At 39.6% G+C, this 13,713-nt stretch overlaps 1 protein-coding gene across 1 annotated transcript; it reads left to right on the top strand.

Moving 5' to 3' along the window:
- Positions 1-1,112: 1,112 nt before the first annotated feature.
- LOC131314809 (uncharacterized) lies at positions 1,113-1,872 on the top strand. Its single transcript, XM_058343663.1, has one exon. The coding sequence runs from the start codon at positions 1,296-1,298 to the stop codon at positions 1,752-1,754; it is 459 nt and encodes a 152-aa protein (XP_058199646.1). The 5' UTR covers positions 1,113-1,295; the 3' UTR covers positions 1,755-1,872.
- Positions 1,873-13,713: the final 11,841 nt, after the last annotated feature.

Genomic DNA, 13,713 nt, shown 5'->3' with positions numbered 1-13,713 from the left:
TCCGTCAGAACTAAGCTTATTTAGTATGATTCGTCAGAGAAATGAGCGGTCAAACTTTATCCGTTCATTTTATCTTTGGACAATGTGATTCAACAATATTGTCCAATCAACCTTTCATGAATGATGAAAGGAACAAGTCCTACCTAATAAACTTTATTGACCTTTTACGTACCAACAGCGCTGTAAATCTCATATTCAAGTCACATGATGCGAAGATTTTGATTCGTTCTAAATATTTTCTTGTAGTAGAAAACTGTCACATGATTTCGGTGACTATCTCAATCACATAATCTTTTAGAGACTCTTTGATCCTACTCTCAATCTCGCTCGTAAAAATTTGCAGTAGTATGAGATATTTTCGAAAGAATCTCACACAGGTGTTTGTGCGCAAACATATTACTATTCCGTTTCTTCTTTTTTTTTTTCAACATTTTATACATTAGCAGGGGTTAATGAATGTGTTAGAGTTAACACAAAGGATTTAGAGGCTATTTATAGCCCAGGCCCCCAAAGCCCCACCCCGTGGGACTCGAGTAAATTTTGGTTGCAACAGTGATACCACGTCATCGTGCTGACGTGGTATCACAACCCAATAATAGAACACCACGACCTTGTTCGGTTTGGTATTTAGGTTTTGGATTTTCTCTCAGTGCACGGTTCTCAATAAATTTTCTCTCAATTATTACTCTCATTCCTTTCTCTATCTCTCGATCTCCACTCAAAATTCAAAATCCAAAAACCAAAACGAACAAGGTCCACGTGTTGATCGTGTTGACCTCACTATGCACATGTGGTGGGTAGTTACATGGATCACACTAACCACCACATCACTGCTGCGCGGACCCGAATTCGTATATGGTCGAAAATGATTGGTTCGTTGCACCACATCAACAGAATGACATAGTATCACCGTTGTATTTAAAAAAAAATTTGTGGGACTCCATTTGATCATCACTTGGGAAGGAAGATGAGCAACGTACCAAGTCACCATTCTCTACTCCGTTTTAATTCTCTGTGACAAATCGCCCACGTAATTGGATCGTGCATCTCACGTACCTCATTGTCTTGTAGTCCATATAACACTCTCACATGCTGCCAAATCATTACACGCAACAAACACCCCAAAGCGCATAAAACCCACACCACACCACACCTTGCTGGGCACACCACGCTCAACTCTCTCTCTCTCTCTCAACCTTTTCTTGCATGCTAAGCTCTCCTTTGGAATTTGGATTATTATAAAGCAACCCCACTAACGAAATCCGTCACCACTCCCACGGAATCAAAACCAATTAATGGCCTCCGGCTGCCAATCAAGCTGCGTCGTCAACGACGTCCTTGCCCGTATCCAGCCCGTCCGAGCCACCTACGTGAACCTCTACAAGTGGCCCGAATCCGACGCCGAGTTCGTGAGGTCCGTCAGCTTCGACGGCCGGCAAGGGAGCAGCTTCCGCCAACACCCCGCCGTGGTGGACAGCGTCTCGTGCCGGCAGCTGTACCTGCGGAGCTACACGTTCTCGAGGAAGGAGAGCGTGCCCGAGAAGACCAAAAAGTGTCTCGACAGGGTCAGAGAGAGAGTGTCGACGGCGTATAGGAGAGAGAGAAAGATGGCTTATTATGGCGGCGGCGACGGAAAGGGGAAGAAGAAGAAGTACGCGGGGTTCGGGAGGGCCAAGGAGGCGTCCTGCGCCGCCGTGTCGGCGGTGTTTCGGAGGTTGCTGTCTTGCACCACCAAGGTTGATGTGGTTGGTTGATCATCGAATTCTACCCACCTTTGAATTTGTTTTGCTTATGTATTACTAGTATTGTAATCAGACTCAGACGTGTTTACTTTTTGTCTTTTTTGATAAGGTTTTATCTCTCTCTTGATCATCTCTCATCCATCTATATATGATGCATAGGTAAATGTTACCTCTACGGGTTTTAATTTGATAGAGATAGTAAGAAAAGAAAAATGTTTATTAATTAGTAATTCATAGTTTACTTATATAGCTTATGGTTTTTGAATGCTACTTATTAAAGTTCCATATACATGATGATCAGTTAACGAAATTTTTCGTTTCATATGGAAGTCATAATCCTTTTTGCCCCCTTTCTAACAAGAGTAATCAAAATTTTGTTCCCTCTAATCAAATAGGTACTAGCCGATACTGGACTACTTTTAAATTTATTTTATCCTTCCATTATCGGACAATACCAGTCGGTACCGGTAAATACCGAACGATACAGGCCAAATACCAGGCATTATCGGACTACTTTTTATTTTTAATAAATGTGTATACTATACTAATAAATTCTTTTATATAGGAAAATAACACTAATAGTTATAAATTTGAAACGGTATAAGATATCTCACCGGTACCCGTGCACACCATATCAGTAGAAAAATCGGTTCTCTAGCCAGTACGTTAGTCAGACCTTGAGTCTAACCATAGAGTGGAGAGCAAATGGATTGCCAAAGCGTAAGGTTTCCGTTACCAGTAAAAAGACCTGGGTTAGATTCTTATTAGGTTACGTTAGGTTAGGTGAAATTATGTTTCTTGCGGGTACTCAAAAAATACTTAGGGTACTCTCATTTCCTACCCTTTCAGACTAGGCTAGAGTAGATTCTTGCTTGTATACACAATTATCCGTAGGAGGTTTCTTGGAGTCGTTGAATTTAAAATTAATTGGCTATAGGGGACTAATTGACATTTGAATTATATTAACCAAAATTGTGGTTTATGTATGTGAGTGATGTGGACTAGTCTAACAGTCATCCTCACGTGCATTTCCGATATATATCATGCGAAGATACGTGTACGAATTGGTGAGGAGAAGGAATTAATTTGGTAAGAGATCGTTGACCCAAGTACAGTGACACCACTTAATACTTACCTCTGATCTCATTTTTTCTGATCTCATTTTTTTTGTTTTTTTATAATCAAAGAGGTTGAGAGGAGACAACCAGCGTAGCAACTTTCCTTAGGTGTGACCATAGGGGCTTCCTACCAGCCAATGAAATGTCCGGTTCGAGCCATAGCTTCCGTCCAGAAGGACGGGTCGTCACCCCGGCACCACTTTAGTGCACAGCTGGTGAAAAGTCCCTCCTTTAGTCCGCAGACAGGTTTCGAGCACTTACCGAAACTCGAACCTCCGTCTACATTAAGGAGAGTAGTGACCCTCACCAACTAGGCTACCACCTCGGTTTTCATATAGAGACAACAATATGTAGCCCGTAAAAAAGCTAAACTGTATTTTTACTAAATTTATATTAGTTGACTATGCGTCGTTAAATGCTCGGCATGCATCTAAGGTTAAATCTTAGATTTTTTTTTTTTTTTGTCATTCTTTAATCCTAATATAAACTATCATGCGAGAATTGGAAGAGGGGATGAGGCTTGCAGGGATCAAATTCTGCCCATGCGCATGTGAGATTTAAGAGCTCAAAAAACAATCCTAAGCGAATGCTTTTTCGATAATCGGATGTCCGAGCCAATTTGCACTCACCTCTATTAATTTCGCAGTCTCGATTGTGCAAATCTCCAATGACTCCTTGAAATATTTGACTCTCCTGAGATATTTATAAATGCCCTGAAACTTAAAAAGGATAACAGGGAATAATATGGAGGTACGTCAGATGAAAAAATGTCAGCTTTGGGATATATTCCCCAGTCTGAGCCCTGAGGCCGGCGATGACTTTTTTTTTAATATAAGAAAACGAACCCTTAATTAAAAGATGAGTCCATGTATATACATTTTAAGTGTGTAAAATGACTTTCTTAAAAATGGAGTAAAACCTAACTTTCAAAAGCAAAATTCTTATTACTCGGTAAGATGAAGTTTTTTAATTATGCATCGTTTTTAAATATAAAACTAATTATATATACATGACTCCGCAATCTCGATCTATTACAACTGAGTACTTTGCTCACAAATCTCTTTAATTACTACTACGTAAATCTCGACGTGGGAAAATGCGGTAAGATTCCTATTACTGTTTGGAGTTCATGAGTACTCTTACTAATAACAAATTATTAAAATTTCAGAAATCAAAATAACCGACCAATTGAATAAAACGTTATGACAAAATGGTATTTAAAAGCCACATGAAGACTCACAGGTCATAAATCACACAGTAGAAATGTCCTGACGAATTGTTTATATAGATATATAACAATTTTGTGGAACAAATATTTCTAGTTACTAGTTTCGTTTTCATACAAATCGCGGCAATGTACGAAAAGTTCTAGTGATCACTACTTGTTTACTGTAGATATTTGTGGAGAAAATAATGAGTTCGATTCCTTTCATAATTACTGGGAATAATATTGTCCATTTTATTGAGGAGGAGACATGGTGATAGTTTTTCATAGGTATATGCATGTGGAGAGAGAGAGAGAGAGAGAGAGAGAGAGAGAGAGGTATATGCATGTGGAGAGAGAGAGAGAGAGGTATTTATGAATTGTTGGAGTAGTAATAGTGCAAAAGAAAAAGAGGAAATTAAAGGTAGTGGACCGACTTGGAGTAGGATAATCATAAAGTCAATAAATATACGTGGGGGACTATTAGAATGGAATAAAGTAAAATTGGGTTCATCGACTAGTCTATACGTTAAACTTTTTCCTAGCTTTCTGTACCCCTTTTTTTTAATATATATTTTTTTTTTTTGCAATCTATAGGAGAGATTATTATATCATGTATGAAGTACAAAGTACAAATCACGAGATATTAAATCCATCGTATGAGAGTCCACGAGATAACCAAACCCAACAACTGAACCAACAGAATAAATAAGTTCATCAAAAGAACTACTGTAAGTTCAACTTAACTACAAACTCTATTGAAGGAAGAAATAACCCTAACAAATACAAAGGAAAGAACACCCATACAAAGGTGGAAAGACTCGAACTCCTGACCTCATAGTGAGATGCAAGAGTCCTAACTAATTGAGCTAGCCCTAGTTTTATTTTATAAATAATTTGGTGGCATTCAAATTGTCACAACGTGTAATTAGCACTTAGCGCACGAAACAACTCATTAATCCGCACATTAAGGGGCCCATACCCATTGATTATGGATCCTCATACGCTTTCATTACAATTAAATCTTTATGAAATTCCTTGTTAAACTACGACTCTCTAGATCGCTTCTCTCTATGAGACGGAATCGGAACCGGGATCCTGTAGTGTAGAGGTGTACCTTCTTTTACAGGGGTGTAGGGCACAATTGGAGCCAGTGAGCTGTCCTATTTAATGGATCAAATTTGCTAAAAGCAAAGTTTTGAATACCGTACCAACTTTGGTACCTTTTTTCTTACTGGGACGGTACGCACCGGTACCGTTCTAATATCGGGTACCGTTTCAAATTTAGCGGTATTATCATAATATATAGTTTTAAATCAATACTCATTCCCTGATCATTCAATCCGGTACGGAACGAGATTCACAACCTTGACTAATGGTATCCTATAGGCAAAAATAAGTAGGGTATCTTTCGAAATATGAACCATTGGTTGTAGAGATGCACCGCCGAGTATCGGCTTGTACAGAGTTTATTTTCATGATCGCAACAGTTTATGTCGTAGATCTCGTCAAGAACTTTAACATCAAAAATCATGTTAATTTACCTAATCGAAGTGACTTCTTGCTTTATTAAATTTGATTTGCTGGGTTTGATTCAGTGTGGTCAACATATATGTGATCCGATCAGGTATAAACAGAGTTTAATTAACATGATTTTTGACATGCTTGAAGTTCTCGACGAGCTCTACAACATGAACGGTTCCGATCATGAAAATAAACTCAGTACAAGCCGATTAATTGGCCTACTGCACGGTGCAATTCCCATAAGGGGACTGCCGACAAGCCAGCTCCACAATATTAGTACTTTCGTTAAGGGAAAAAAAAAACCCATTAAAGAATGGGTGTAGTGTAGGCAACAAATTGATGATTAATGAGGTAAACTTTGTTTTAGTGCAGAGATAATGAGAACAGTGACCTTGATCGGCTTGATTACAGGGGAAACACAAAGTTAACCTTAATTCATGATGCTTGCTAAATCCAGAAAGGACAGTAATTAGCAATCTTGTAGTTTTTTTTTTTTTTTTTTGCATCCTAGAGAATTAATTGCTGTCATTTTTATTATATTTTTTTCTAGGATTGCCAACTGATTTAGGCTTGGTTTAGCTTTTACAGGGATTATCTTCATCTGTCTCTGAGGTCATATAACTAGCTTTCGTTACCCATACAGGCTAAACAAATGTTTGGTTTAGGTCAAACAATGTGAGAATTAAGAACCAAAGCTCAGCTCTGGCTTTAAGTGGGATTCCCGCAAGTGGGTGATAAGATTGGTTTCCCATCAGCGGCGGAGCCATTTCACAACAAACTAAAAAAATTCACAGTAAAAATATAACAAAGAAATACTGAGCACAAAAATTTAAATATTCTCTATTAGGCACAATAGCTTGTACTTCAAAAGCTTCAAAACATAAGCACAGAAGTCTAAATATTTGTTGCCAATTTTTTTTTACAATTAACCCTAACGAGTTTTTAATCATAAGAAATTATCAGTAAATAGCAAATTGCATGTCAAAAATAAATGTATTGAGTCGATCAGAAAGTACCATGAGTTCTACAAAAGAAAACTCTTTTGGATAAAAGTCAAAGAAGGCAAATCAAATTTTTCTTCGAAAAGCTAGAAAATGAGTTGGATGGATTCAAATATGCCACAAAAAGTAGTAATTCGATATTTTCCTCGGTGAAACGAGCATTTAATTCCTGAAGGGGTCCATTGATTTAGTTGAAAACCCATGATAACACAATAAACTCAGTACCCAAAAATTTCAATTCTTCCAAAATCATTTGAATAGGTTTAAAAAAAACAGAAAGTAGGTGATAAAATTTCAGTGGGGCACGTGACCCCCCTGGGCGAATGCTCCCTCCGCCCTTGTTCCCCAGAATTAGTCGAAATATGTGTAAGCTGGCTCAGACACTTGATTATTGAAAACCAAACAAGATAAAGAAAATAACAAAGATTTTGTGAGAAGAATACACTGGAAGGCAAAAGGTTAACAAGCAAAATCAAAATGATTGGGAGATAACCTGATGCACTAATTATGTTTAACAACCAAAGAGGATAAATCGGATCAAAAAAAAAAACCAAAGAGGATAAATAAAAAATAAAATAAAATAAAATAAAAAAACCCCAAGAGGAAATGAGTTAATGAAAAATTCTAGTGGATGTGGGAGAGTATATATATGTATTTGTGTGAAGTTTTTGTGGTTCATGTACCATTTAAAGAGTAAATTTGTTAGGAATGCCTTGTATTCTTTAGTCCCACATTGGTTAATTATGTTGTTCCCGTTTTTGTAGCCTATTATAAATAAGGCTTTTGGGGTACTTCTAGAAATTATCTTTTGGGCTTTCATATTGTGGCCTTTCTAGAGTTACGGATTATAGCCGGCTCTTTGTATCTCTTCTTCACGTTGGTTAGTGAATCCTCTCTCTCCTCGCCCGTGGATGTACCCATCTTGGGGAACCACGTATATCTTGGGGTACTTCTAGAAATTATCTTTTGGGCTTTCATATTGTGGCATTTCTAGAGTTACGGATTATAGCCGGCTCTTTGTATCTCTTCTTCACGTTGGTTAGTGAATCCTCTCTCTCCTCGCCCGTGGACGTACCCATCTTGGGGAACCACGTATATCTTGTGTCTTTGTGATTTCTTGTTTAGTTTTCAATTTCTCGTTCTTAGCTTGCATTCATAGCGTTCGTTACAACAAACTGGTATCAGAGCCTTAGGTTGCAAAAACTAGGGTTTCGTTTCCGATTGTGGCTATGGCGGCTAAATTTGAGATTGCGAAGTTTGATGGGCAGAGCAGCAGTTTCAGTCTTTGGAGAGTAAAGATGAAGGCTCTGCTAACCCAACAAGGATTGCACAAGGTTTTGTTAGGCAAGACTAGTTCTGGAATCAAAGAGGAAGATTGGGATGATACGGATGCCAAAGCTCTGAGTTCTATTCAGTTGAGTCTGGCAGATGACGTTCTTCGCGAGGTGGAAGAAGAAACTTCAGCAGCAGGAATTTGGCTGAAGTTGGAAGGCATATATATGACGAAGTCGCTCACCAACAGGTTATATCTCAAACAACGTCTTTATACGTTTCGTATGCGAGAAGGTATACCTGTTAAAGATCATTTAGACGAGTTCAACCGTATTATTATGGATCTGAAAAATATTGATAGTAAAATTGAGGATGAGGACCAAGCCCTAATTTTGCTATGTTCTTTACCACTTTCGTATGAGCACTTTGTTACAACCCTATTGTATGGCAAAGACACGATATCCATGGAGGATGTTAAGGCCAGCCTATATTCGAAAGAATTGAGGAAAAAAGTGTCAGGTGAGGGTGATGCACATGCGGAGGGTTTGTTTGTTAGGGGAAGAACAACAGAAAGGGTGGAATCGAGTAATAGGGGAAGATCCAGATCATCAGGTAAGAAGAAGGGAAAGTGCAATTATTGCAAGAAACCCGGGCACTGGAAAAGTGACTGTTTAAAACTCAAGGAGAAGGAAAAAGAAGACCAGAAAAGGGGTAAAGTAATTGCTGGAATTGCTGAAAGTTCAGATGAGTCAGATAATGTGTTATCAGTTACAGAGGGCGATTCTCGCTCTAATACCGAGTGGGTTCTAGATTCTGGATGTTCATACCATATGTGTTCGCATAGAGAGTGGTTTTCTACTTATGAGGCGGTCAATGGTGGTACAGTTTTGATGGGCAACAACATGGCCTGTAAGACTGTTGGTTCAGGAACGATTCAGCTTAGGATGCATGACGGTATTGTTAGGACTTTATCTGAGGTTCGACATGTTCCGGATTTGAAGAAAAATCTTATATCCCTGGGTGCTCTTGATTCTCATGGTTGCAAATTCCTCGGTGAAGGTGGAGTTTTGAAAGTCTCAAGGGGTGCATTAGTACTGATGAAGGGTCAAAAGCGTGGTAACCTTTATACACTCCAGGGCAGTACAGTTTTAAGTGCTGCAGCAACGGTTGCTTCATCCAAGGTTTCAGATTCAGACTTGACTCGTTTGTAGCATATGCGCCTTGGGCATATGAGCGAGAGGGGGATGACAGTTTTGAGCAAACAGGGTTTGCTATGTGGCCAGAAAATTGAGAAACTGGATTTCTGTGAGCATTGTGTCTACGGCAAGCAGTGCAGGGAAAAATTCAGTACAGCTGTTCATCGCACCAAAGGCACGGTGGATTATTTTCACTCGGATCTTTGGGGTCCCGCAGAGGTAACTTCTAAAGGTGGTTTTCGATATTTTATGAGTATTATAAATGATTTCTCTCGTAAGGTTTGGATGTATATATTGAAACATAAGAGTGACGCCTTTAATACATTCAAACAGTTTAAAACTTTGATTGAGAATCAGACTGGTAAGAAAATAAAACGTTTGAGAACTGATAATGGTATGGAGTTTTGTCTTGGCGAGTTTGATAGATTTTGCAGTGATGAGGGCATTGTGAGGCATCACACAGTGAGAAAAACCCCTCAGCAAAATGGTGTGGCTGAACGAATGAACAGGACTCTTTTGGAGAAGGCACGTTGTATGTTGTCCAATTCCGGATTGGGCAAAGAATTTTGGGCTGAAGCCGTTTCCACAACATGCTATTTGGTGAACAGGTCTCCGTCGACTGCTATTGAGTGTAAGACTCCGTTTGAGGTATGGTCAGGTCATCCGGCTGATTATTCTGTGTTGCGTGTTTTTGGGTGTCCAGCTTACGCTCATGTGAATGAAGGTAAACTGGAGCCACGGGCCAAGAAGTGTATTTTCTTGGGTTATGCAGCAGGTGTCAAAGGGTACAGGTTATGGTGCTCTGATGATTTGAAGTTTTTGATCAGTAGGGATGTGACTTTTGATGAAAATTATCTAATTAAGGGGTCTAAGCAGGTTGATGATACAGTTCAAGAACATAGTGTTCCAAAGCAGGTGGAGTTTTTGGGTGAATCTTCCGACTCAGGGAAGAAGCACATTGAGAAGCCAATTGAAGAGGAGTTCAAGAGTTCAGACACAGAGGTTGATGCATTAGTTGAGCAACCACGCACTATTGCTAAAGATAGGCCAAGGAGGGAGATTCGGCCTCCTGAAAGGTATTCGGCTTATTCTGAGATGGTGGCCTATGCTTTATCAGTTGCTGAAACAGTTGAGTATGAGGAGCCTTCAAGCTATACGGAAGCTATTTTGAGCGCTGAGTCTGCACAGTGGTTTGTTGCTATGAATGAGGAGATTGAGTCTCTACAGAAGAATCAGACATGGGAGTTAGTAGAACCGCTGAAAGGGAAGAGGATTGTTGGATGCAAGTGGGTCTTCAAGCGCAAGCCAGGTATTCCAGAGGTAGAAGATGCTCGGTTCAAAGCTCGGCTAGTGGCGAAAGGATACAGCCAGAAGGAAGGTGTTGACTACAATGAGGTATTTTCACCAGTTGTAAAACATTGTTCCATTCGCACTTTACTTGCTATTGTTGCATGTTATGATCTTGAGTTAGAGCAACTTGATGTCAAAACTGCGTTTTTGCATGGCGAGCTTGAAGAACAAATTTATATGCGTCAGCCTGAGGGATTTGTTGTTTCTGGTAAGGAGGATCACGTTTGTTTACTTCGTAAGTCTTTGTATGGCCTCAAACAATCCCCTAGGCAGTGGTATAAGCGGTTTGATACTTTTATGATAAGCCAGTCATATTCTAGGAGTGAGTATGACAGTTGTGTGTATTTTCGAAAACTTCCAGATGGTTCATTTGTTTATCTACTGTTGTATGTTGATGATATGCTTATTGCTGCCAAGAGTGTATCAGAAATCAACAGGTTGAAACAACAGTTAGGTGGTGAATTTGAGATGAAAGATTTGGGTGCAGCAAAACGTATTTTGGGTATGGAGATTTGCAGAGATCGAGTAGCTGGCAAACTATTTTTGAATCAGAAGTCTTATGTTCTTAAAGTGCTTGAGCGCTTTGCCATGCAGAACTCGAAGCCAGTCAGTACCCCTTTGGCAGCACACTTTCGACTTTCAGCTGAGTTGTCACCACAGTCGGAGGATGAGGAGAAGTATATGTCTCAGGTTCCATATTCGTGCGCAGTTGGGAGCCTTATGTACGCCATGGTATGTACTCGTCCTGATATTTCACATGCAGTTAGTGTCGTTAGTCGTTATATGGGGCGTCCAGGAAAGGCACATTGGGAGGCTGTGAAATGGATACTACGGTATTTGTGCGGAACTGCAGGTGTTGGTCTATTGTTTGGGATTGTCAATTCTGGTGATCATGCTGTTGGTTATGTTGATTCGGATTTTGCCGGTGACCACAATAAGAGGAGGTCTCTGACAGGTTATGTCTTTACTCTGTCCGGAAGTGCCATTAGTTGGAAAGCTACTTTACAGGCTACAGTTGCGCTGTCTACAACAGAAGCGGAGTATATGGCCATTGCTGAAGCTGTGAGGGAGGCATTGTGGATGAGAGGTTTGCTTTGTGAGCTTGGTCTTGCACAGGGTGTGAGTTCAGTATTTTGTGATTCGCAGAGTGCTATACATTTGACTAAAAATCTGATGTATCATGAGAGGACTAAGCATATCGATGTCAGGTATCACTTCGTTCGGGATATCATCTCACAGAAGCAAGTTGAGGTGAAGAAAGTGGGTACGGCAGATAACCCAGCAGATATGTTGACTAAACCGGTTCCGGTTGCCAAGTTCAAGCATTGCTTGGGCTTGCTTGGTATTTGCAGTTGATCGCCCCTCGGGGGCATTTGGCGAGTGAGAGGTTAGAAGGGGATAGCTATATTTGGTGATTTGGTTCAGTGGAATTCAAGTCAAGGTGGAGAATTGTTAGGAATGCCTTGTATTCTTTAGTCCCACATTGGTTAATTATGTTGTTCCCGTTTTTGTAGCCTATTATAAATAAGGCTTTTGGGGTACTTCTAGAAATTATCTTTTGGGCTTTCATATTGTGGCCTTTCTAGAGTTACGGATTATAGCCGGCTCTTTGTATCTCTTCTTCACGTTGGTTAGTGAATCCTCTCTCTCCTCGCCCGTGGACGTACCCATCTTGGGGAACCACGTATATCTTGTGTCTTTGTGATTTCTTGTTTAGTTTTCAATTTCTCGTTCTTAGCTTGCATTCATAGCGTTCGTTACAACAAAATTGTTTGTGGTTCTAGTTAATTACTTCAATTTAGTTTAACAACTAAACTTCTAAAGCAATTTATTGCGGTAATCTGAACCGTTCATCTTATAGAGCTCGCCAAATCATGTATTCATGCAAAAAACTCAGCTTTAAGGGCCCGATTGGATGCCGTATGAGTTTTGGGTATATTGCTTATGAAGGGGGATATAAAATAATAAGGGGTATTAGTTAAGAAGGGATGACCCACATTAATATGACATTTATAGAAGGTGTATTAAAAAGTAGATGGTTTGGATGATATATTAGAGAAGGGAGATAAAATAATAAGCCGTTTGGATGGAGGATAAATTGGGTGTATAAAGAAGGGTGTATGATGTAAAAAGCTATCAAATGACTCATTTGCCCTTGTGTAATATGAAATTAGATGATTCATTACATTAATTGAATAATTACGGAACCAAATATATTTAATTACTTTTTGACATTTATGCTATAATAAGTTATTTTACTGAAAAAATTAAATAATTTAATTTAAAAAAAATTAAAATGTATTTCACTGTAATAAAACTTTTTTTTTTACTTTTCTTACCCTTTATTATACTTAAAAAATATGTTTTTTAATTAATTATATGGAGTAATTAATTTTTACCTCCTCTTCTCTAAACACGTTTTCCCTTCTATTATTACATTTTTTTTAATTTAAAAAACACGTTTTCCCTTTCCAACCCATCCCCCCCCCGGCTCTTCTCTCTCTCTCTTTGTCACCATCTCCGACCATCTCTTTCTCTCTCGTGGGTTCTCTCTCACTTTCTTCTCCACCAATTCTCTTCTTCTTCTTTTGCGCGATTTCTAGGGTTCTGGCGTGGGAAAATCTGAAATTCTCTTCTCCCTCTGGCTCACAGTTGGCTACCGGCGGCGGCGACACGCAGCAGCAGTGGCGATGGGTGTTCGTTGAGGTAAGGGTTCGGAAATTTTGAATTGTGTAGGGGGTTTGGTTGTTGGATTTCCAATTTTTTTTAAAACTGGGTTTAGGGTTTTTTGGGCTAGGGGATTGGGGGTTGGAGAGGGGGGATGAGGGAGGGTAGAAACGTCCAAAACGAGGGTGTATTAGGCCGGATGATTTTTTGCTAGCTCCAAAGGTGGCAATAAATTATGCGGCTTGAGGGGGATAAACGAACGCCGGGATTAGTTTATACACCTGAAGAAGGCACATCCAAACGGCGCAAAAACCATCACATCAACCCCTCATCCGGGTGTATTGGCTTCTACACCCAGGGAATGCTGCATCCAAGCGAGGCCTAAATGTGCTACTATCATATACTACAGGCCACTGATGTAAATAGCAAACAGACCACACAAGTAGAAGAATGAGCATTGAAAGTTGAACCCAAAAAAAGGCTCAAACATTTCCCACAGAAAAGAAAATGGAAACCAAACCAAATAATAAGATTCAGAAGCACCACCACAATCAAAGACCAGCACAGAATCAGACTCTAAAGTCTAGATTCCCCAATAGCATACACCAGATGTATCACAATGCACCATCCAGTATGAAG

The sequence above is a fragment of the Rhododendron vialii genome, chromosome 13a, assembly GCF_030253575.1.
Source record: "Rhododendron vialii isolate Sample 1 chromosome 13a, ASM3025357v1".
NCBI classification, from domain to species: Eukaryota; Viridiplantae; Streptophyta; class Magnoliopsida; order Ericales; family Ericaceae; genus Rhododendron; species Rhododendron vialii.
Note: the sequence above shows the minus strand (reverse complement) of the source record. Positions and strands in the feature narration are given on the sequence as shown.

Coding starts and splice junctions, on each gene's coding strand:
- LOC131314809 (XM_058343663.1), top strand. CDS start 1,296: ATGGCCTCCGGCTGCCAATCAAGCTGCGTCGTCAACGACGTCCTTGCC.